At 40.5% G+C, this 26,449-nt stretch overlaps 1 protein-coding gene and 1 long non-coding RNA gene across 4 annotated transcripts in view; one reads left to right on the plus strand and one right to left on the minus strand.

Annotated features, from left to right (window-relative positions):
- Window positions 1-1,609: 1,609 nt before the first annotated feature.
- The window catches only part of lingo2 (leucine rich repeat and Ig domain containing 2), a 178,373-nt gene continuing 153,533 nt past the window's right edge, over window positions 1,610-26,449 (minus strand). For all 3 annotated transcript variants that reach the window (XM_061289956.1, XM_061289946.1, XM_061289964.1), the window contains one exon: window positions 1,610-5,055. In XM_061289956.1, coding sequence (XP_061145940.1) covers window positions 3,202-5,043 — 1,842 coding nt within the window. In that variant the 5' untranslated portion in view covers window positions 5,044-5,055 and the 3' untranslated portion in view covers window positions 1,610-3,201. The remainder of the gene's footprint in view (window positions 5,056-26,449) is intronic.
- The window catches only part of LOC133161448 (uncharacterized), a 42,280-nt gene continuing 20,835 nt past the window's right edge, over window positions 5,005-26,449 (plus strand). The window contains exon 1 of the long non-coding RNA XR_009716081.1: window positions 5,005-5,087. This is a non-coding gene — a long non-coding RNA (uncharacterized LOC133161448). The remainder of the gene's footprint in view (window positions 5,088-26,449) is intronic.

The following is a 26,449-nucleotide window of genomic DNA, read 5'->3' on the forward strand; positions in this document are numbered from 1 at the left end:
CTCTGCTCTGACATGGACATCCACTTTTTATTTCATTGATTTTCATGTTGTATCATTTGTGCCCTCTCTGCATCCAACCTGGTGATCCTGAAAGGGGGATCCTTCCATCTGTGGTCCCTTCTCAAGGTTTCTCATTTTCCCCCGGTAGGGGTTTTTAAGTTTTTCCTTGCCCTTTTGGTAGCTTAAGATCAGGGGATGCTTTGATAATAATTGTCAATTTCTGTCTATGTGAAGCCCTTTGAGACTGCTTGTGATTTAGGGCTATACAAATAAACTTGACTTGACTTGACGTTTTGATTCCCAGCATTCTGACTAAGGATAACGCTCATTCACAACTTGTTCGAAACGCTTTCTATGTAGATACACTCAATTGGTAAAGTCTCAAATCAGGCTTGGGTTTTCATGTTAGGATTCAAATTATAGTTAGGGTCTCAAATTAAGGTTTAAATTCTGAGGTAGGATTCAAATTGAGATTTCAAGAAAGGGTTACAGTTTCTATTTATGGTTTCTACACAAGGTTCGTGTTTCAAATTTGGGTTCGAAATCAAGGTTCAGATTTCCAAGCCTGGACTATCGGTTTAAACTACAGTTAAGATTTGAAATCTGGGTTTAAAAATCAAGGTTGTGAGTATTTTAAACTAGGGATAGCGTGTTATATTAATTTTTCAAACCAGGGTTAGGGATCTAATTATAGCTAAGTTCAAATTTCGATTCCAACACAGTTGTTGGGGTTCAAATTATGGCTTCAAATTTAGGTTAAATTTTCAAATTAGCGTGTGTTAGCATTTGAAAGTATGGTTAGAGTTTCAGATTAGGCTTCAAGACAGTGATATGGATTGAAGTTAGGGATTTAAATCAGAAATAGGTAGGTGTGTTTTCACCCTGGTTTCCGCTTTTTAAAAATCTGGGTTTAAAATCAGGGTTGGGATTTGGTTATGGTTCAAAATCATCATTACTAATTAGCATTGGGGTTTCAAATTAGGGTTTCAAGCCCTAATGGCGGGAAAATGAAGTCATGGTAATTATGAGGAAAATCCACACTATTGTGAATGACGTGTACCACATCATTTTGAAGTTTTAATAATTTGATGGATTGTTTGTTTTTACATTTTACAAATTACATCCTGCACTTCATTTAATGGATGTGAAAATAATGCCATGTTTTGGTCGATCATAAATTTGTGCATTATGTTGTTTGTAGATATAAACTGCATTGGCCACAAAGGCATTATTTTCACCTTCTTGTGTAATGCAAAGTAATCAAAATACCAATGTCAATGAACCAGGGTGTTTAATTTTGTGATGGGTGGTTTTCAACAATTAAGTGGTGTTGCTCTTGCAAGTGTACCAGTAAAGAAAAAAAAACATTTTTAGCCAATCGGTTTACATTTTTTTTAAGTCAATTAAATTAGAAGAAAAAAGTTAATTATAATGATCAAGAAATTAAAAAAACTTGTAATTAATTTTAAGAATATATTTTTCAAGGAATTAAATACATTTATTACAAATCAGTGTAATCAAATGGTGGAACCTTGAGACATTAGCGTCTTCTTGAGACATGAGTAGCCACGTAGTGACCTTTTTGGAATACAAGCAATAATTCGAGACGCATGAGCTTCAGACACCCACCAATGGAAAACAGCAGCAAATTTCACGTACACTATCAATTCACATTGGTTACCTTGCGGTGGCAGCACAATATGTTATTAGTAGTAATGCGCCATTAAACTGGTGTGCCAACTGCCAGTGGAGACCACAGAAGAGAAATAACAGGTATGAGCATAACATTAGGTACATCTTGCATCTTCTGAGACTACAGGTTAAGTCAAGTGAAAATGGTATGCCTGTACATTTTATACAGTACAATATTGTTGAGTGCAACCTCTGTTGAAAGAAAAATGAAAGAAAAATAAGGAACACAGTTGGGTGTGTATTGGGGTATGGAATTGGATTATTTGCATTCGAATCACTTCAGTTGGAAATGATAATTTGAGGTATAAATTAAACTCGTATCTCAAGGCGCCCGCCACAGTAAAATTTATTTCAATTTTAATTCAAACCATTTGCGACTACACAATTATACGACAGCTGCGTTGTGTCATTAATAAAACTGACTTCAGTCACATGTACAAATACAACTGGATTTATTCCACATACACATTTTTTATTTTTTTAATAGTCATTATCTAAATGATTCAACAACAAAATGAGGAACTACTACAACAAAGTCAGTTTTTTTCTACTGGGGAAAGAATAAAGAAACAATGCGAATATCACTGTAGCAAAAAGTTGACACACTGGCCAAAAAGTTGACACATGGGCCAAAAAGGTACACTTTAAATGAATAGAAAGACACTGAAGTCGGACAAAACGGTGGTTCATGTTCATCCAAGGGACCGTCCAGATACTATATTGGACACCCGACAGCAGTTGAGGGTTGATTTTTGACCAACATTCTTCATAAATAAAATACTTTCTTTGATAAATATGTATTTATTCATATTTCTTATTTCTGAGTCAATAGTGGGGGAGCAGGGACACATTATCACCCATAGAAGCCCTTTCTGAACCTATGGAAATTTTAAGTCGCAAGTCTTTTTTTTTTTTTCTTTTTTTTTTCTTTTTTTTTGCTGAACATACTGTATAGGGTTATATCAATTTTGGCTAATGCATCCCATGAATATTGCTGTGAATATTTCTTTTGAATGAGTATGTACATACAGTAAGTTTACATAATAAACAAAGCATTTGGTACACACGGGCAAAAATATCGAACGGAAGAAGCGATGGTCACCGCCATTGGTTGATCGGATGGGTGATGAAGCATGTGGCGCAAGACTCAACAAAGATTTTTTTTAGCATTAGATACAAATTGGTACTGTACACAGTTCAGCTGAGTCCAGAAGATCCAACCCCGAGAAGTCAGAGCATTCGCTCTCTCTTTTTTTGTTTAAGGGGTATATAAATCTCAAAAAGCAGATAAATGACACTTAATTCCCAGGAATCTGTTCAATCCTCCTCTGAGCTGAAGCAATTCCGACATCCTACTAGCTGTATTTTCAAGGTTCTGCTCATTGTTCCTTAACCCCAAAGTCCTTTAAGACCACTCGTCCGCACGCTGTGGCTCTATTTGCAAAAAAATAGAATGTACTTTGGGATATTTTCCACACTCGATCCAGAATTTTTTCCTATAAAAAGACGTCACATCATTTTCATGTTGAAGCGATGAGGACCGGCCTGAATGTCGGCCGAGTCCACGTTGGTGCCGTTGGACTTGGATCGAGGCACGTATTCCACGTCGATATTGTTTTTATGTTTTCCTTTGCCCCTGCTCCAGACGAACAGGAGCAGGAAGCAAAACAAGACCATCCCCAGGAAGGTGAAACAGCCCATGGCCGTGGATACCAAAATGGTTTTGAGGTCCAAGCCAATGGTGACACTGGCGGTCCCGTTGGCAGTGGTGTTGCTGGGGTCGGTGTAATGCTGGGTCCTGTTGGCGTACAGTGAGCCCAGACTCTTGACGGCCAGTGATGTCATCAGTGTGTCATTCCCAGCCGTGTTGGAGGCGAGGCAGAGGTAGACGCCGCCATCTTGAATTTCAGCCGACTTGATCTCCAGGGTTCCGTTGTTGTGCACCATTACCCTGCCGTGGCTCCTGGCTGTCAGGATGCGCCGCCGCGGGGAAACCCAGGACACAGTGGGCCTTGGCGTCCCCTCAGCACTGCAGTGGAGCAAAACGTGCTGGCCCTCATCCACTGTCACAGTTTGCGTCTTGTTCTCACGAATTTTTGGCTTGGTGCAGGTCACGTAGTAAGACAGCAAGCTTTCCTTAAACTCCTGAAAAGGCCTGCCTCGGATCCCCTCGGGGGTGTTACATTCCGGCTGGGAATCTCCAAACAATATGGTGTGCCTTTTCTGTAAAATCCACATGAGGCGGCAGTCGCACACTAGCGGGTTGTTGTCAATAAGGAGGACCTCCAAAGCTTCCGGGGATTGGAACACGCCCTTCTCCAGTGTGTCCAGCCGGTTGTGCGAAACGTTGAGCACCTTCAGCCCCCGCAGGCCTTGGAAGGCGTATGGTTCAATGGCGGTGAGCTGAGCGCCCACCAGGTGAAACTCCCTAAGGCGAACCAGGTCCATCAACATTCCCCCTTCGATGTGCCGGATACGGTTGTAGGACAGGTTGAGGTGCGTCAGGTAGGGCAGGTGCTTTAAGGCCTGGTAGGGAAAGGACGACAGGTTGGTGTTGGTGACAGACAGGGTGGTGAGGTTGAGGCCATGCAGGGTGTTTGCCGGGATGTGGTCCAGTGACGGCCAGTTGTCAATCTCCAAGTGGCGCAGCCGGAACAGCTTTTTGAAGGAATATGGATGCAAAGTGCTAATGCTGAGGTATCGCAGGTGCAGGCTGACCAGGTTGTGTAGGTGCGAGAGAGCCTCGGAGGGCACCACGGTGAGGTTGCACCGCTCCAGGGCCAGTGTCTCCAAACTCAAAAGTCCACTGAATGCACGGTGCGAGATGTAAACCAGGTCGTTGTCGCCCACCTCCAAAAACTTGAGATTGTGCAAGTCCTGGAACATATAGTCCAGGAGTATGACAATCTTATTGTCGCTCACGTCCAGCCGGGTAAGGTTGGCCAGGCCCGAGAAGACGCCCAAAGGGATAAGCTTGATCCGATTGCTCTTCAGGCTGAGCGAGTGCATGACGAATAGAGCATTAAAGGCACCCGGTTCTACATAGCTGATGATATTCCCGCTCAGGTCGAGTTCCTCCAGACTTGGGAAGGCGCCAAAATCGTCCGGGTTGATCATGGTCAGCTTGTTCTTACTCAGGTCAAGGATCCTGGTCTCACCTGGAATGCCATCGGGGATGGTGGGCATGCGCTTGCGGTGGCACACCACAGCCTTAGTCTGCGCTGAGCACTCGCAGCGGGAGGGGCAGCCCAGGGAGGAGCCCACAAAGACGGCCAGCAGGGCCAGTCCCAGGACTGACTGCCAGCATGAGATGACCGTGTGCAGCATGACTTTGCTCAAGCAGTCCACCATTCTGTCATGGCTCTGAAAAACAAGACCAAGACAACAGAAACACAGTAAGTGCCTCAAAGGACCAAATCAGATATACTTTACAAACAATATATTGAGATATTAAATGCATCGGTTTAAACCAGAAAAAAATATGGGATAGTGTATGGTCTGAACGCAGTGCAAGATAGATTATTGAAGTAATACAAAATAAATTACAAAAGAATGACATCTTAATTTCTATTATTTTAACGACATTTACATTATAGTATGTGCATTTAACAAGAAAATGCTATGCCTGCAAAAGAATCATGAAAATGTGCTTGGGCCTGATGATTTTTTTGTTTTTTAAACGAACTCAAGATGTTAAGTTACATTTACAGCCCTCAGGCGAGAAACAGCTGGTGAACTTAAGCGTTATGAGGCGAGCGTTTATGCATAATCGCCAACTGGAGAAATGACTTATTGGCAAAAACACACTGTGAGAAAGACTCATTTTCATGGAAGATAATGTTTAGTTAGGAAAAAAAGACTACCTTTTGGCCAGATTTAGCAAGATCTCTCTGACTCTGATGAGTGCTAAATGTTTAATGCGTTTTGAGTGAAAACATCAACAATTCAAACTGGCTGATTGTTGTGTTCAATAGTGCCAGACACATACTGCATAATCAAAGAAAGAAAACTAGATAAAAACATTTCATTTTATCCTTTATTAGGTTTACATGAGAATTACTTAGTGGAGAGTTTATTTGTCTTTGTAAAAAATTGATTGGTGCTTAATCAAATGCTTGATTAAAGGCCAAAAGAAGGAAAATTAAAGTGTCAGTTGAGGTGTCACACTGGGCACAATAACAGTGGCCAATAATGCTCCGACTGTTTTTTTTTCCCCTTTTTGTTTTGTTTTGCACTGCAGGCTCGGTTGCCACAGTGGCAAGGGCCTATAATTAGTCTCTACGTTAATAATTTAGTGCGGTGAAAAACAATGTGTGATGCTTGCACACACAGATTGTCTCTTGACAGGTTCATAAAAGCTTAAAAATAAAAACAGCGCTTTTAGATGAACCTACCTCCAAATTTCAAAATACAATTTTAGGATGACAGTCAAAGATAAAAAAAAAAAAAAGATAAACAAAAACGTGACAAATCAGTAAAACACATTTTGAAAAAGTACACAAGTGAAAAGGAAAGAAAAGCTTGGCTTTGAAAAACTATACCTGTAATACTAAACCTGAAATGAAACCTAGTCCTGATTTGAAACCTTAATTTAAAACCTTGTCACACATCACACCTCATTCCTGTCTTAAGAGTCTTAATTGAAACCCTAATAGTCTTGACCTCCCAATTTGAAACCGAAACCTTTCTTGAACCCCTAATTGGATGGAAACACCTATTTAAAAACGGAACCAGGGCTTAAGACCCAAGCCTTCAAATAAAACCCAAAATATTACTTGAAGCCCAAATACTGAGTTGAAACCCAACTTTGAAAGCTTGACTGCGTCCTCGAAGCCTTATTTGAAATCCTAACCGTGACTTCAAACTCTAATTTGAAAACAATACCTTGCTTGCATAATTTGAACACCATCTTAAAACATTACTCGGACACTTGCTCGCCGCAAACGGAGCCTGGATTGGAGCCCTGCTTTGAAACCAAAGCCCTGACTTGAAACCCCAACCGAAGTTTGAAACCTAAATTTAAATCCAAACATAGGCTTTAAATCTTTGTTTGAAACACTGACACTAATTTGAAAACATAAACCTGGTCTTAAACCTTTTTTACACTGTATCATTAATGAAACCCTAACGCTGGCTAGAAACTCTACTTTGACATCCGACCATTGTCTTGAAGACAGAACACTATCCCGAAGTCCTATTTGTGAATATCAGGACTGGGTTTAAAACCAACTTTGAAACCCTGACGAAAGCTTGAAACAGTTGTCGGCTCTCGGGTAAAAAACAGTTTTCTCACTTTGGGCGAGTTTTCTGACCCTGAGCTGTGATTGGTTGTTGGAGACTTGGCAACTGATTCCAAAAGCAAGGGGCAGAATGGCCTCCATTGAGTGAATTTTGCTGGTTAATTTATATTCCAAAAATACATTATTAATCAGAATGCCGTTTCTAGACTAGTGAGGGCACATACAACACTATTGTCAAAAAATGTTGAAAATTACTTAAAAAAAACACTATTACAAATTTTAATTCATGACTCAGGCTTCTAAAGGGTTTCAAAACCCCATTTAAAACCATATCTGACTAGAAGCCCTGGCCTTTGCTTGAAATCCTAATCCACATCTTGAAATCCTTTTCTTGTCTGCAGAATATGCTGGAAATTAAAATTCAGTATTTTCCATTTATGTGAGATTATTTGAATTAAATCTGTAATGTGTCTGAGCTGCTTACCACATAGTTTTTATTGCTGTAGTTAGCAGAGCTCCATATGGCCAGCTCGCCATCACTGCTGACTTGTAAAAGCGCAGCCAAATGCGCGAGAGGCTCTTTAAAACTTCCGACGCTTTTTCCGCCACATTTATTTCCGACGTCTAAGATGGAAAACTTCTCATTTAATAAAGCAACTTGACAAGCTCTGAAACAAAACTGATCGTAAAATGCTTTGTGGCTGATGATATGAGCAGAAGGCGAACATGAGTTTAAAACCCCAATGCAGGCTTCAAACCCTACTTTGAAACCGATGCCTTAGCTATTCTTGAAACCCTCATTTGAAACCCCATTTCAGAAATGAACCGCAAAATCTTTGGAATCTAAATGTGAAAGTTTAACCTTGGTATTAAATCTCAAAACCCTTATTTGAAACCTTACCCATGTTAAAAATCTACTTTCAAACCCTAATCATGGATTGAAATCCTAATTTCAAATTGTAACCCTATCTTGAAACCCTAACCGTGTTTAAAACATTTATGAGTATTTGAAGAATGCAGTCTTGAAAGCCTAACCTTGACTTCCGAAAGCAAAGAAAAAGACAAGGACAGTTGGAATTCAGACTGACACGCTTACAAGTTACACATTACTCCAAAAAGAAGTCCAATTTTTCAATTTATTAACAGCAATAGATGTCTAACTCTTTGAAAATGTTTGAAATAAACTAAAAAAAAAACAAAATGGCAGACCCCTTGCCTTTTTGAGAGCATGGATTCTTGAGACTTTTTAAGTGTCAACATATATCTACCATTTTGCGTGAAACAGGTTTTTTTTTTGGAGGGGGGGGGGGTTAAAAATTGAGACGCTACTTCTTGCTTCATATAAAAGCTGATGCAATTCTTTGACAGACTGGACTGTACCACTTGGATTCAGAGACAAGGGTATGGGCAGCTGAGGCGCATGATTTAGCGGTGTACGAAACTGAGACTTAAATGGTTTCTTAGCATAATCTCTTCAAACAACTTCACAGATATTGGTTTGTGATTATAGTCTTTGTTCTCTCGTAATTCTGAGTGGTCAAATTGTAATGCTTGTGCTTAATGAAGGTACCAATCACTCTTGAGAGACCGCTTTATATTACCGTAAGCATTAGTTTCATAATATACTCGCCATCTGGAAATTAATAGATGTGTCTGTGTGTGTGTGTGTCTGTCTATCTGTAAACACGTATGTGTGTGTGTGTGATTGTATGTATTGGTGTGATTTGTTAACTGCCAATCAACAACAATAAATGCGAACTGAACTGAACCTAACCTAATACTTGCTTACTAACCTTGTTTTAAAACCCTTGCACTCACTAAACATATTCTTCCAAGACAATTATTGACGTAGTGATGTTATGTAGGATAGAGCAAATTTATATGCACTCTCTTCCTCACTGGGCACCTTATTAGGTACCCTTCCGCACTCTAAAAGGAGCCATTATTATAAAAGTTGCAACAAATAATTTTCCACGACTAAGACAAAAGCACTCTCTTTGGAATGGCAGCCACGGCAGTATTCATTGAACACCAGTAATGATCAAAGTGAAATAAGCAACAACTAAACTAGAAGAACATTCTAAAAAAGAAATGAAAGTACCACAAACACACACTGGTCCTACTCGTGAATAGTTTGTGGGACACAACTAAAACTATTTGTCTAGTGATTAGACAAATAGAACTTTGCAAGTAATGGACCACTTGCAAAGTTTTACTTTTAGTGCTGGAGCTTGGTCCCTAAATCCCCGGGAAGATTTGGATCGACAGGGTCAATTCCTTAGTTTATGTTGTGTACTGAAGACATTTGAGTATCACATCAAGAGATGAACATGAGACAAAAGTTCAGCTTTTACTTCATGGTGTTTACATTTCGACATGTTAAACAACTCAGAGCACCATTTGTTCCTGAAAAAACATTACACAACATGAACTGTTATGGAAAACAGGAAAGGTCTAGGTAACGCCAGACGTTTTGAACAATCAATCCATCCATCCATTTTCTATACCGCTTGTCACCATGGGGGTAGGGGGCGTGCTGGAACAATTGTATATATTAATCACGTAAAAAAAAAATATAAAGAGTTTTGCTATTTGCGTCAGTGCTTGGTCCCTAAGCCCTGTGAATACTGAAGGCTGACTGCATATGTTGAGCATCTTCTGTTCATTACAAACAAGTGTTTGAGGACATTGCTGAACTAATTTAGGTTTCCTGTAGCGACGAGATGGCTCGCGTTGCTCTTCCCGCTCATTAGCATCCTGTTTGATAGCCAGCCGACGCTCTTTTTCGAAGAAGGTGGGCTAATTGCACGCGGGCCGACTAACCTGCGAGTTAATAACATCTCTCCCTTCCGGGCGGCATCATTACCAGATGTAAGCCTCATTAAAATGAAATTAGGATTTAACAAGTGCACCTCGCCACTGCCCGTTATTTTGTCGTTACACCGGGAAATTAATGCATCAATCGCCCATTCTTCTTCTTTGTCTCATTCACCACCAATGGCTGTAACGTGTTACTAACAGAAAGTAAAGTAGCCAGAAAGTTTTGAGTGTGGTGGCCAGGATGACACAACATCTCGTGGTGGACGTGTATGCTTGTCTACATCATTTATCATCATACCACCCGCGCGATGAGATAGAATTCCAACATAGCCAGAATAATGCCCAACAATCACACGCATAAAAATGAAGGAACAAGTCTACATAAAAAGCAACATTTTACAGAGCTTGATATCGGATCAGGGATCAACTACCTGCGGCTCTCAAGTGTGGCATGTGACTGTTTCACCCATCTGTTGTTGCTGTCCATCTCGTGTCAGAGTTCAAAATGTTTTGGGATATGAAGAAATCAAATTTCATGTTCCCTTGAGCAGTTGATTGATTCAATAAATGCAACTCACTATGGTTTTTGTTGATATTCGTTTCCCTTGAAATGTCAAGATTTTTGTTTTATTTTTTTCTCTTGCGGAATGCCTTCTTTGAGGATTATGGTTCTGACCCTTGGACTAGATAATGTAATTTTCTTTGCCATTGCCTTGATCGTTTTAGAATTTCCATTAAGATCAATTGTATTCTATTATTATGTATATACACATACATATATACACATATAGTATATATGAAAAATAGTATGTTGCACACACTATATATATATATATATATATATATATATATATATATATAGTGTGTGCAACAAACTCGTTTTCATTTCAGTAGTGACAATTTGTCAATTCGTAGCAGTGCTTTACAATGATGATGTCTTAAGAGCGCCGCACAAAGAATGACAATTTTTCGTCACAATATCACACATCATGTTTGATTCACTATACCTCTGTCTCCTCACTCAGCCTTGTAGCTCGTATACCTTATCTGGCCAACGGTAGCGTTTACTTCCCTCCGCCTTTCATGCTCTTCCTCTGGAAACTCTCATCTTTTGAGTCAAAACATCCAAATGCGAGGCTTTGATTCCCCTCTTTCTCCCCCTTAAAAAGGGGTTGTCGATAATTGCCCGGTAGAGAAAACGCCAGCGTCTCTTCCCAGCCTGCCATAAAAGTGCGAGAGACATTTTTTTTTCTTTTAAAAACTGTGTGAAGGAGGAATCGCATTATGTGCCACGATCAGTGCCGTGGGAGCACATCAAACGCAGTCGGAAGGGGAGGAAAAAAACTTTCCAGAGAAGATAGACGTGGGCCAATTTCACAAGTGGCTTTATATTGGTTGATTGCACAGAGGCCAAGTTGTTATCTAAATCCTCAAACTACATGGGGGCCAAGCGGGAGAAATCCTTGCGGCTGTCTGGGGGCGGAGGGTGGTGTTGGGGGATATGTGAGCTTAACTGCCAGCAGAAAGAAGACCCAAGGAAATGTTTACATCTGCTGTCTTTTCTTGTGAAGCGAGGCAACATAAAAGTGGCAGTCACAGAATCAACCGCTAACATCGCTTAGGAGAGCTTTCTGGCCCTTTGTCTCTCTTCAAGGCAGATTTTAAACATGAGTTTTTTTTAGTGACTCATGCGCAACACTGACATCAACACCTGTGCATTAAGATGAAAAGAGCTTTTGAATAGCTGTCCACCTGAGTGACTGATTTTCATTCATAGCAGTGTTGGGTGGGCAGATTTGACATTGAGGGCCCGCCCTATTTTCATTCCAGGCGCATGTCTAGCGCAGAGCGCAGTCTAACTGTGCGCATGGGTAGACTTTTCTGATTTTCTTTTGGTAGATGTTGCGTTGGTAGAATTGGGCATAACAGTGGTGTTTGTGTGTCGTTGCTGGATGGAAGTAGACTTTACGCAGCCAATCTGCACTGTGTCCCTCATTTACATCCAAATCAGGGAGGTCAAAGCGCAAACCCGAGTCCACTGTGCTTGACATTGGGGATGCAAAAGCACTTGACCACCACTCGCGGAGCTCACTTACCTCATACTTACAACTGAGACCCGTTCAAATACACCAAAATCACGTTTGACCACCTACGCCACCTACGTAGACCTGCTTTTTTCAGTCTAGATTTCAGTCTACTTTGTTTTCAGCAAATTAGCAAATGCGTCGGTGGGCAAGGCAGAAACGCCCAGTGAGGTGTACGGCATGTCTACCAAAATGACAAACACATAGAACTAAACCATTGGCCCTGCAGGAAAATGACCCGCTTTTAGGCCAAACACCGACAACTTTCTGTCATCAAATTAGCAAGTGCATCGGGGGCGAGGCTGCGTCAAGCGCCGGCATGCCCCATATGAGTGCAGCACTTTGTTTGTGTGCCACTTTAGTTTAGGAATTTTGGCAGGCCTTTCTGAGAGTTCCGGTGGACAGAGGATGTTTCTTTTTAACATGACTCACCTGGCAATTTGGGGATGGAATGTAGACTAGACTTGGTGAAACCAGGTCTAAATTGAGGCGCGAAGTGCATTATGATTTTGGTGCATATAACCAGAACCAGGAACGATCAGGGTGGAATAAATGTTAACTGCTTCTTTTTCTGTTTGGTTCTTGGTACGTTTGTTTGAAAATATTGATTGATGCATGAAGGCTGTCATTGTAAAGGTTTCAAGTTTCTACCATTTCTAATCCTGGGGCAGTGCAACACTTTCACCATGTGCCAAACAAATGATGGGAAAAAATAGTTACTGTATTTTTCTGTTTCTGTTAGTTCACAAGTTACTTCATAGAGGACAGTAGGAATACTGTGGATGGACTGGACTCTACCATTTCATCTTGGGGGCACCATGTGTCAAATGCAGCATAGACTGCAATCAACCACTGACTGATTTAATTTCTCATTTTCCTAATGACTTCATAGTGGAGTCAGTGAGGGGGGAGACTAATTAGCTGGTAAATAGTTTTGAGTCCAACATGGGTGCTGGTTGGCCACTGAATGTGTGTTTGTGTGTATGTGTGTGTTTGTATGCCTGGCAGTAGGAAGGACAATGGTGTGCAAACTGACCCATGAACGCTCCACTCAAGCGGCTCCAATTAGATGGGCCAGCTGACTTGTGAGTTTAGTGAGCTGAGGTTTACCTCCCCATACGGGGTAAACGTGCCCTGTGGCCTCAGTCGTGGATGATAAGATGGTTAAGATGCTAGATCAAGTGTTCGCTCTCTCCTCTCTCTCTCTCTCTCTCTCTCTCTCTCTCTCTCTCTCTCTCTCTCTCTCTCTCTCTCTCTCTCTCTCTCTCTCTCTCTCTCTCTCTCTCTCTCTCTCTCTCTCTCTCTCTCTGGCAACATAAAATGGCTGCCCTCTGGCTTTAGCCGTTACGGGCCAAGTGTTTGTCTATTTATAATGAATCCATAATAATTGATAAGATAATCAATTCTAGAAAGATGTGTTTGTTATAGCCTTATTGTTTTTACAGGTTAACATTAGTGGCTTTTCCATACTGTCGAAATTATTATTTTTATTTTTTTAATATAGAATATCACTATTACACCATACGGTGGCCTTAATACATTAGAGATACTATAATACTGTGAGATAATGTTATCCTTGTATCTCTGATATTTTTTTCTTTCTATTTCTCTAAAAATAAAATATTTCTTCATTTTGGATATTTTGCATACTGTGTCAAAAAGGTTGCTACATTTAATTTCCTTGTGTACTGGAAACAAAGTGGTTGCTGCAGACTTGCATTTGTAGTTTTTGTGGGTGATTGTGTGGGTGAAATCCACTGAACGCACTGAGTAACATGCTTGCAGCAACAAGATTGGCTGTTTAGTAAGCGCTTGGATCAGCAGCTTCAGGGGGCTCTAAAGCCCCCCCCCGGTACACAAATGGCCTTTTGCTTGGTAAAATATGAGGCTCAATTAATCTGGGTTAATTAGCGATGAACACGCTAGATTGAGCTGCCTGCTCTTTTGTGCGCATCCGATAGCCTTTGGTTTGTAGCAAGACTCATAACGGACTCGTGATCTGCAAGCTAATCCAGTGTTTCATTGTTTATTTAAAAAAAAAAGAAGAGAGATTAGGTTACAGGCAAGGCTTTAGTAATTTGGGTTGGGGTGAGTAGGAAATAAAATATGATAATGAAATTTGCGAGAAAACAGGCCCAAGTGGCCAAATTGGAGCGTGGTTACAGAGCAGTGTGTGCCGTATTAGTGGCGTTGTTTTAAACGACTGTGACCTGTTTTGCGCTCATACAATATAAATGTTAACGCGCCATTATATTTACATTGAGATTATGATCTTGCTTTTTATCGGCCCACTTAGGCGCGCCACACTGCTCTCTGGAGAAGGAGCGCTAAATAGGACACAGGCGGCAAGTGGTCAAGATGGAAGCTGCATTGATACAGATGTCTTTGAGAATCATTTGGTACTCTAAAAAAATGCCCTTCCTTTTAATAAGCATGTACTTTGCTAACACCATCAGCCCCAAAACAGGCGCCATTATTAATTTATTCATCATTGCGCCAATTTATGCATTCTGGTGTCTCTTTACCGACGTTTGGCTCGTGGGATGGATCATAATTTATGTGGCAGGGCAGGTGCATTTTAGAGTGTTTGTGATTTTTAGCTGACCATGATTTGCCTCGATAGTCGTTCTAGATGTGTGTGATATAATATCATCAAATTTCATTCAGAAATATGATACCAGCATAGGACAATCTCTGAATGTATAGAAATTCAATTCATTGAATGAATAGTCATCATTATCATCTGAATATTGTCTCCTATCCCTGCAAATTTTTATATTTTATCATTGTATTTGTACAATTTTTACTGGTTGCACAGACACGATTTTGAGGTGTAAAGCCGTGTCCAAGTCCAATGTAGTTCCGTAAATGTGTAGGCTATTTTGTGCACTAGGACCTCCTGAGCATCTTCTCCTTGCAGACATTGGGGTTTCTTGCACTTTCCGCCGTGTCTCGACTTTCTATGCAAGTCAGGTGTGCCAAATTTAAAGAGATGGGAAGAAGCTGCTTGATTGATTGGACACAATTGGAGTCGTTTATGTTAATGCCTACATGGCGCAGACATCCTCTGTCTACCCGCACCCAATTGCGTCAGTATAAGAAATAGCCAAAACTCTGTCGGCCCAGCCCTTCCGCAGTTGCACCATGCCCAGAACAAAAATAGGTTCCATGACTCAATTCACAGTCACGTTCCACTTATGACTGTCGTGCCTTATATCATCACGTAGATTTATAATTACCGTTTTTTCCCATGTATAATGCGCAAAATGTAACTAATTTATTGTCCAAAAATCTGGGGTGCGCATTATACATGGGTACAAATTTATTTATTTATTTATTTATTTATTTATTTATTTATTTATTTATTTATTTATTTATTTATTTATTTATTTATTTATTTATTTATTTATTTATTTATTTATTTATTTATTTATTTATTTATTTATTTATTTATTTTCTTTTCTTTTTTATCCGGATATCATACGGAGGCCGCCATTACAGATGCACTTTCTTCTCTGCTGTTCACTTCAAACACGCTCCATACGAACACAATGCTCTCGTATCAGATGCTTGCTCGATCACCTGCTCGTTTGCTGTCACAATGTACCCTACACAAATCCGAAACATTTCTTCGCTATTGAGTTTGCTAGCGAATGCGCAGGGATACTGACCGGCAGAATAACATCCGGTTGTTCCCAAAGATGATCTTTTTTCTGAAATAATTTTACGTTCACGGACTTAAGTAGGAGTCAAAATTTGGGTGCGTATTATACATGGGTACAGGCTTTTTTCCAGCATCAACATGCCATTTTCAGGGTGCGTATTATACATGGGGCGCATTATACATGGAAAAAAACGGTAAATAAACATTCATGCAAAGCCTTGTATATGTAGATTAATTAACAAGCGTGTTTTGCCTGTTTCAATAAAAGAATGGCATGCCTAACTAAACCTAATCACCACCATTTATAGTATCAGCCACAGAAAAGAATGGTAAATGAGCTGTCGCTTGTATAGCGGTACTCAAAGAGCTTCACACTGCTTAGTCATTCACCTACTAAGCAACTGGGTGTTCAGTGTATTGCTCAAGTACCCTTCAACAGGGTCACAATGGCTGGTGATCAACCCCTGCAACCTATGAGTTGGGAGGTTGGGAGACCAACACGCTACCACTGAGCCACGCCGCCCCGAAAGAAAAGAAATGCCTTTTCTAATATTAAGATTGTTTTCTAACATCGTAACTCATTTCATTGCAAAGCGCATGATCCACTTTAGACAATAATTGCCTTGCCTCAAAGAATCACTCCATTTTACAATACCATGCTTCAAATGATCACTAGGTACATTGTCTGCTTGAAAAATTAAATGCCTTTGCTCTGCACATCGCTGGAGTTTTCTTTGTTCTGCAACATTATTTTGCTAGAGTTTGCACAGACAGAATTGGGCGTAGTTTGCGCCTATGAGTGCCATTGTAGGATATAAGTCTTTTGCCAGGCAAACATCGCACCATCCCTCATTTGCATCATGATTGGAGCGCAGTACGTCGGAGTACGCCACTCTTGAATTTGCAGAAACAGAAACACACTGGCTGGGGTCCGTGCATGATATTGGCAGGTAAAAATGCAATACCTCCCCTTTCAGATGATGTAGTCAGCTGTGTGTGCGTGTGTGTGTGTGTATAAGTAAGTGTGTGTGTGTGTATGTGACAGGCAATTGGAGACCAGATTACACCCTGATCGTGTGTCTTTGCCCATTTTGTTGGCGCTCTCACAAGCACTGAGCCCTGCTCCAACTACTTGAACTCATATTAGCTTGAGATTTTGAGTTCTCTGGTATCCTACCACCACAAAAGTGGCAGCCTAGCCGTGGCCCTTGAGAACCCGGCTGTCGGGAGCTACTAGCTGAAGCAATGAGAGAGCTCTGTTCCTTGCATGAAGGCCAGGAGAACCACCCGGTGTGCTCTGACAAAGCTTCGAGACCAAATAAGAACCCTATTAAACCCTTGAGTTCCTGCTGCCAGCATCCTTTTTATATTTTTCTTGTTTCGTCATCTACAAAGTCAAAGTTCCTTCCACAGGCTCATTACGTGAGACTCCGCTGTTCAGATTCAGTGCTGACTTTGCCTTTGATAAGGGTTGCAATTCATTGATGTCAGAATTTCTGTCCTTCCACACAGGTACAACTACCAACTTGCTAAGTAGAACATATATGCTCACTAATCACAGCAGCCAGACTTTTTTTTTTAATAGAAAATGTTTAAACATGAGTGACCATCTGTACCCTGACCACCAAAAGCAACTCCACTTGCAGGGTAACACCATTCTAATGCATAAACACATCATATGATTAAAATAATAATAACGGGGCTCATTTGGCGATTCTGGTTGTATAATGGGGCCAGATAGGCTAATGCTTAAAGACTGGAGCAAAATTCCACAGTCTTTGTAGTAGTATTGTCACAATACCAAAATACTAACTTTTATACTGGAAAAAGTACCGGTAGTAAAACCTTACCACTAAAAAAGTGTAAAACACTTGTTAAAAGAAGTGGAATAACAGCTGACAAAACAACTTCAAATTGCTTTATAAAAAAACAAAAACAAATATACAAATAATTAGGATGCTCTTGATAAACTATAACACAAAATACATTTTGAACATTTTCAAACACTTTTGGAAGTTTGAACACAAAGTATTTAACATATTTTAACAATGTTAAATAGTTTCTTACTCGGCAAATGCCCACCATTTTGATTTGTGGTTCCACAGCGGCTGAATTAAAACTGAAAAAAATTCACTTTTTTTTTTGTGGTTTTCTGTCCATCTATTTGTTAGTTTCTAAGCTATTATCTGGAGGATGAATATAACTGAATATAACTGAATGTAATTCAGGGGAAGACGGTTCTATTGATGACCCGGTGACTCCATCCATTCATTTTCTATGGCACTAATCCTCACTAAATTCGTGGGCATGCTGGAGCCTATCTCAGATGTCATTGGGCAGAGCATGGGAACTGGATGACAGCCTTTTACAGGGCACACATAAACAAACAACCATTCATACTCACATGCACACCTACGGTGAATTTAGACAATGGTCTCAAAAGACAACATTTTGTGTATCTTGACATCAAAGTTTTATGTTCGTGTGGCACGCGTGTTTTTTGTTGTTTCATTGCCCTGGGCGTTCTGTGTGTGTACGTGTGTGTTTTGTGTGCGTGTGTGATTTTTTTTTACCATAGTTCAGGCATGACAGTTCTGGTAAAATGTAATTGTGAAGTCATACCAAGAGGAAGAAAATGTTATCCTGTCCTAGGGTTTTTCATGATCACAAAACTGCTTATCAGTGAATACATACATCTGGATAAGTTCCAAAAACCCCACAAAGATGTGAACTTTTAGGATTTGCAAACGTGGTGCATTACTGAATATACGTACATAAAACAAAGTATTATCCATCCATCCATCCATCCATCCATCCATCCATCCATCCATCCATCCATCCATCCATCCATCCATCCATCCATCCATCCATCCATACATCCATCCATACATCCATCCATCCATACATCCATCCATACATCCATCCATCCATCCATCCATCCACACACACAATAGTATATAGAATAGTAATATAATATAATATTATATGTAATAATAATATATAGTAATAACTATAATATTAACTATTATTATTATAGTAATTCAGGCAATTCATAATAAAAACAATCAAGCTGTTTAAACTGTACCATTGGCAAATTATTGCTATTTGCAGTGGCTCTTGATCCCTCAACTCTACAAATAGCTTTTGCATGAACACTGAGGAAGAAAAAAAGAGGACAGGGTCCCCAAAACGATCAGCGAATGGGTGAATTCATAAATGCTAAATCGCAAAAACACAGTGGTTTTATGAAAATGGTTTAATTTCTATTTCCATTGTTTCCAAAGATCCCAACAATTTTCTCCCAGAACCAGACAAATAAATTCCAACTATGCTTTCAAATATTAGTCCTAACAGTAGTTGAAATGGGAGGCGTGCAGTTCTAACGCAACCTTCTGGCCTATCTATACGAGGTCCCACCAGTATCCACTTGGCAGAAGATGTGGCCTAAGCACCGGCAAGCACCTCCATCGCCTTCTTGCTTTCATACATGTCATTAATGCTTTTTGTGCTTGTGATCCGTTTGTGCCTACCGCTCTCTCTCATCCTACCTCTCTCTCCCTCCTCCTTGAATCAATACATGTGACCTCTCAACCTGCTTCTCAAAGCCAATAAATTCCTTTCAGCTCCATGGCTTGTAGCCAAAGACAACAAAGCCCGACACCAACTTTATCAGCCTCAGTAGCAGCGAGCGTGCGTTTCTGTGTGCGTCTGTGTGTTTTTCTCTCCATCATCTTTGTTTATCTGAATGCTTTGGTTTCGCCCAATATAATCTTGAGGCATTAGTGTGATAAACAATTTAGCGGGTAGTCTGGGGAAATGTAGTATGTCTTATTTACGTGCATCACACTGAAAGCCTTATTTAGCAATAAACAATGATGAAAACAGTAATGTTTTGCAATGTAAAGTTGCTCGCACAACTTTCCACCTATCCTTTTTCAACACCACTTATCCTGTTCACGGTCGCGGGGAGTGCTGGAGCCTATCCCAGCTGATATTGTGCGAAAGGCAGAAAAGCGCTTCTATTTGAATAATTTCAAACAGGGTGACCTTGACAGTCATCCTCAACGTGAAAACAATAAAACAGTCATGTTAATTTAATTAAGAACAATTACTACGGGATAGCCTGTAACTGTAATAATCAGAGTAACAAGAATTTGCAGCTGTAAAAGATAAAAACAGAAAAGCGAGGCAAATGTGACACAGAAAAGACAAATCAAAGCAGACGGTGACACAGATTTGACAGATTTTACAGCACGCCCTTATCAGTCTCTCAATATGGCAGCACCCATGGGATTATGAGCTGCACGAGGATCACAAAGCCTTATTGGATATCGATCAGTTCATGTAATTCACAGTTGTTTCATAGCAGTGGTGGGATAAAACACATACGCAGGTGGCAAATGATTGCCAGCATGATTGTCAAGCTGATTCGCATGCCCTATGTTGCCATTGATATCGTGTTTAGGGCTCAGAACACTACAGTTCAGTTTGAGAAAATAAGCGCAAATTTTTTATCACTTGTGTCCTTTCCTCATGAACACAAATTACTTGAACTGGACTAAGTGATCACGTCTGGCCTCTGCAGAATTTTGTGAAATAAAAAAGTAAAAAGAGCCTAAAATGGGGTGTATGTATTGTATTTTCCAGACTAAAAGGCGCACCTAAAAACCTAAAATTGTCTCAAAAGCTGACTGTGCGCTTTATAGTCCGGTGCGCCTTATATATGGACCAAATTCCTAAATTTAAACTGGCCCGAAGTATTGTGTCATGAAATCAATCATATGTGGCCCGCTGAAGACTATGAATCATGAATCAAAAAGACTATGGATCATTATTTCGTGATGATAAAGTAATTAGTTGTGTTTGAAGTTGAAATAAAAAAGATAAAATGGAGAATGATTTGGATTAAAAATCTGACATGATGCATTAATGGTGCGCCTTATATAAGGACAAAGTTTTAAAATGGGTCATTCACTGAAGGTGCGCCTTATAGTCCGGTGCGCCTTATAGTCCGGAAAATACGGTAGATCTATGGAAGTAGATGTAGGCCGAGTAACTTGTTGAGTATTGGTAGGTACATACAATAATAATAATACTAATAATAAATTATATTTATAACGCACTTTACATTGGGAGGAATCTCAAAGTGCTACATGGCAAATAAAAACAAGAAAACAAAGCAAGGACAAGTATAAAACAACTGGACGACAACCAGGATATGGGAGAAATTACGGAAATGCTAAGGTAAAGAGGTGAGTTTTAAGTCCGGTTTTGAAAGAGTCAGTGGTTTGGGGTGCTCTTAGGTGGTCGGGGAGGGAGTTCCACAGTGTAGGGGCTGTATTGCAGAAGGCCCGGTCGCCCATGGTGTGCAGCTTGGTTTCCGGAACGTGGAGAAGGTGTGAATTGGATGAGTGGAGGCTTCGGGTGGCAGGTTTTGGGGCAAGGGGTTCTTTGAGGTATGGGGGAGCATGTCCGAGGACACAATGGTGAGTGAGGAGGGCGATCTTATAATCAATTCGGAATTTGATGGGGAGCCAGTGTAGAGAACGGAGGATGGGTGTGATGTGGTCGCTTTTCCGCACCCTCATCAGGATCCTAGCGGCGCTGTTTTGGATGTACTGAAGCCTCTGGAGGCTCTTGCTAGGGATCCCGATGAGGAGTGCGTTACAATAGTCGAGCCTTGAGGAGATAAAGGCGTGGACAAGTTTCTCAGCATCCGTCATGGCAAGTGTGGGGCGGAGTTTGGAAATATTCCTGAGGTGGAAGAAGGAGGTTTTGCAGATGTGTTTTATGTGTGACTCTAGGTTGAGTTGAGGGTCCAGTTTCACACCCAGGTTGGTGACAGTGGCTGAGAGGGGAATAGTGAGACTGGCAAATGAGATGCTTCTTATTGGGCAGGTATGGATCTAATGGGGAGTGCGAATTAACATGGCTTGGGTTTTTTCACTGTTGACTTGCAGGAAGCCGAGATTCATCCACGCCTTTAAATGCAGTTGGTTTGATTTTAAATGGGTTAAATGCAGAGGACAAATTTCATGTGTGTGTGACGATCATTGGGACTTTAACTTAACTTTAACTTTAACTTTAACTTTAACTTTAACTTTAACTTTAACTTTAACTTTAACTTTAACTTTAACTTTAACTTTAACTTTAACTTTAACTTTAACTTTATCTCCTCCAGACACAGGGAGAGGATGGATGAGGGAGATGGAGGAGGCTGGGTTATGGAGGGTGGGGGGTCGAGTTTGAGGTATAGCTGGGTGTCGTCCGCATAACAATGACACGAGATGCCGAACTTCCTGATTATATTGCCGAGGGGTAGCATGTAGAGAGTGAAGAGGGTAGGACCGAGTACAGATCCCTGGGGGACACCGGAGGTGACAGTGTGAGTGTCGGATTTTTTTCCCTCCGAGGGAAACGTACTAGGTTCGGTTCGAGAGGTAGGACTGAAGCCAGGTTAGAGCAGTGCCGGAGAATCCAGTGGAGTGAAGTTGGTTAAGGAGGATATTGTGGTGGACAGTGTCAAATACAGCGGACAGATCCAACAAAATGAGGAGTGACAGGGAGCCTGCATCGGCACCCATGAGAAGGTCGTTGGTGACCCTAACAAGTGCTGTGTACACAATGTGTATATTTCGGTAAAAGGTGCAGATATAGGTGATAGTGTAGGTTGTGGGCAGTACGGAAGGCAGGATTTTGTTATTTGTAGGGTTTTGCTGTTTGTAGGACAAGGGAAATGTTAGCATACTCTAAGTAGGTCGGGTAAGTTGTTGGTAGTTTTTGGTAGGTGTAGGTTGTTGGTAGGAATAGGTAGGACTATATAGTATATATGGGTTTAGGCTGTTGCTAAGTACATTAAGTTACATACCCATTGATATACGTATGTAGGTAGGGTAGGCTGTATACCCTGGCGAGTGCCGTGGAAAAGTCGCCAGGTAGTGAAGTGATATTGATTAAAACGTAATTGAGCATCCTTTTCAGGCCTCGCCGGATGAATTACTAGAGCCCATTGATAGGGTATTAAAACAGAAGGAACCAAAATAGCCAATCGTGTTATTCATCACAATGACAAGCGAGCGGCATAGAGAAAGCAACAAATGCCTGACACACTTTATTCCTCCTCGGTGCCGGTGTCACTTCCATATATTAACAGTGAGAGGGAGTCCGGGCTCAGGTGACAAAACATGGCCTTCATCTAAATTTAGTTGTGTGATTAATTATCCAAGTGTGATAGTAGTGAATAATTCATGAAGAGCTTGCCGGGTGGTCTCTTTTTTGTCTTGCTGTGCAACTTGAATTGGGCGTATTGACTTCTAATGGCTCGCTCGTCACATGCGATAGATGCCGGATGGATTCAGTCAAATCGACAGAATGTGCGTGGGTGTCGCCCAAACTCACGCATGTCACTACGTTGACTATGGAAAATCGTTTGAATAAAAAAACAACAACATGTAGATGAAATAGGTAGGCATAGGTGAAAGTCGGAGGTGTAGGTAGGTAGGTTGGTGTGGGTAAGCTGTGGGTATAGGGAGGTGAGTAAATAGTTAGGATAGGTTGTTGGTAAGTATACTAGATAGCTAGGTAGGTATATGATATATACGTAGGTCTCGGTAGGTGTAGATTGTTGGACGTATTAGGTACATACAGGCGGTGAAGATTTGAAGCCTTGTGGAGTTCTTGCCATGTGTGTTCACTAAGATAAGCCACTGCCCTGCTGCTAATGCCGGCGAGTAGTCATTAACACAGCCGCTCTGGTGGCATCTCGCCAATTTGGGCCAATCATTATATATACGTATAAGCACGGGCAATGACAACTAACTGTCTGTTTGACTTATTGACTTGGCTGCGTACAGCTTAGTAAAGCTCATTCTTTTCTGAGATGCTTTTATGTAATTAAAAGCCATGGAATTTATCTTAATCACTTGCACTGACGGCTGTCAAATACAAAGCTTTATTATGTATGGAAACAGCAGAACTGTATATTTGTAGGTATATAGTATGTAAATCAATTGGTAACAGCCTATGGCGTCTACATGACTGTGTTGGGCCATCCAAAGTTCACTGATGCTGACATGACAGGGTCAATACAAGTTTCATAAATAAATATGAATTTGAAATTCTTGTTCTTCTAATATCAAATTTTCAATATTCTGAGTTTTACCCACTTGGTCAAGCATCATTTTTTCAAAGTTCAACCATGCCATAAGGAATGGCTTGAATAAGATGTAAAGCCCAGTAAATGTCCCACGTGCACGTCACGAGCCCAAACCAAGAAAACTAGTGAGTTGTGACGTTCACACTTTGATCAAATGGGCATTTTGATGTCAGTTTCAGTCAACAGCAGAGTATGGTGCCGCATAAAATGTCAGCGTCTTTGGATGGCTTCTTATTTACACACGTAATATTAATCAGAACATCGTGTTCAGATTAGTCAACATAGAACATATTGCAAAGAACTTTTCTGAATTGACCGTGGTTTAATATATTATTTACGTATGTACACTGCAGATACTAGTGTATACACACTTGAATGAGATGTAATACTATATGAGCCAACATGTACAGTATGTCTCCTTGCTTCACATGGAGGCTCAACGTGCATAAAATCAATAGACAAACAGCCACGGGAGTCCACATGTGGGTAGAAAAAAAGAGTTATCATGACTTCCAATTTCATCGTAAAAATCATCACCAGTGACAGCGCAATGGTGCTGCGAGGGCAGAGCCCAATCATGGCCGCATGCCGCTTTAATTTGTCTTTTACAACGACCCCTTTTCTTTTTCCAAGGGTTCTCATTAAGGCGCCGCGTGGTGGGCGCAGCCAAAACAACAGCACAACACCACTCCTGCTCTGAGGTTTGCTGCTGAGATCACTGGGTCGTGATAGGAAGAAGCTTCTTTGAAATGAGATCTGGCAGGAGGCACAACGACTCGGGGACAGAGGCTCCTCCGGTACCCAATTATGGTGCAGATGGTGTGAATAGGTTTCAGGCTGGAGCATTAATGACTGAATGGGCAGCATCAGGGTTAAAACCTCTTAAAAACTAATTAAAATGATCACTCATCATCGTGTATCCCCAAGAAAGGAGGATTTACAAGGAACTAATTGCTTTGTGCTGCACATGTAAATATACACTACATCACAGCAGCCATCTCATTCAACAAGTACTCTTTATTATTTCCTTTCCTCTGACATTTTTATAAATTGTACGGTTGCGTCGCAATCTATTAAATTTGTATTGTCATTTCAGCTGTCACCAAGTAGTAGTAGTAGTATTAGGAGTAGTAGTAGTAGTAGTAGTAGTAGTAGTAGTAGTAGCAGTGATAATAATTGAGATATTTATATTTAGAGGGCAGAGAATGACTGAGATGGTTAAGTATGGATAGTATCAGTACCAGTTATTGTAGTCCAGTGGGTAGTAGTTGTAGTGATCGTAATTAAAATTCTAGTAGTAGTAGTAGTAGTAGTAGCAGTAGCAGTAGCAGTAGCAGTAGCAGTAGCAGTAGCAGTAGCAGTAGCAGTAGCAGTAGCAGTAGTAATAGTAGTAATAGTAGTAATAGTAGTAATAGTAGTAATAGTAGTAGTAGTATTAGTAGTAGTAGTAGTAGTAGTAGTAGTAGTAGTAGTAGTAGTAGTAGCAGTACTACTATTGAATGTGATGCTGTGTATCACAATATGATGCATGTATAGTATTCTAAGTCATATGATGTACACAATCACCTTGTGAAGACTTGTTTTTTTTTTTTTTTCAACAAGATGAATGGGGGGCCACCTTTGTCTTCTGGAGTAGAAGTATTTTTAGTAGTTAGGTAACCTGCTTGAGAATTTTAGGAGGCTTTATTTAGAAAATATAACTATGCAGATCATAGAGTCACATGTTTTAAAAGAGTACATTTGGTATAACTATGCAGATATATTGTGTTTTAGTACCGTTTTTTTCCATGTATAACGCGCCCCCATGTATAATACGCACCCTAAAAATGGCATGTTGATGCTGGAAAAAAGCCTGTACCCATGTATAATACGCACCCAAATTTTGACTCCTACTTAAGTCCGTAAACTTAAAATTATTTCAGAAAAAAGATTATATTTGGGAACAACCGGATGTTATTCTGCCGGTCAGTATCACTGCGCATGCGCTAGCAAACTCAATAGCAAAGAAATGTTTCGGATTTGTGTAGGGTACATTGTAACAGCAAACGAGCAGGTGATCAAGCAAGCGTCTGATACGAGAGCATTGTGTTCGTATGGAGCGTGTTTGAAGTGAACAGCAGAGAAGAAAGTGCATCCGTAATGGCGGCCTCCGTATAATATCCGGATAAAGAAAAAAAAAATTGTACCCATGTATAATGCGCACCCCAGATTTTAGTACAATAAATTAGTTACATTTTGCACATTATACATGGAAAAAAACGGTATATTGGAGACAATCCTATATTTTCTTTGGATTTTTCTGAAACTGGTCTTTTTCCATATACTATGTATTTCACTTAGCAACATATAATTTGGTGATCCAACAAAAATCTTTCAAAAAGATGTGGCTGATGAACAGGGAGTATGCAAGGGGGATTAATGATTGTGGAATGCATTGTGTACTACAAAGTAATAAGAAGTAATTGTACAATCTTTGTTAGGTGCTTGCATTTTGTTTGGAGCCTTAAAAAAAAAAACACAAATTAAGTACAAGCTCCACCATTATTTCCTTCCATTACTGCCTATGTAAGCAAGAGAATGCATAAAAGTGAGCCGTCCTGATGCGATGTGCATTAGAGCGCACTTACACCCTACGGCCTTCATTTTCGGTGCCTCTGGCGTGACGCTGCGATAATTCATACTTGGTGTAGAGACACGTTGGTGCACTCGGTCACTCAAACAAAAATGTCTCGACTTGACTCATCACATTCCCAAGGTGTATCCAAAAAGCAATTATAGAGCCTCTGGGTGGAGG

This window comes from Syngnathus typhle, linkage group LG1, assembly GCF_033458585.1.
Source record: "Syngnathus typhle isolate RoL2023-S1 ecotype Sweden linkage group LG1, RoL_Styp_1.0, whole genome shotgun sequence".
NCBI classification, from domain to species: domain Eukaryota; kingdom Metazoa; phylum Chordata; class Actinopteri; order Syngnathiformes; family Syngnathidae; genus Syngnathus; species Syngnathus typhle.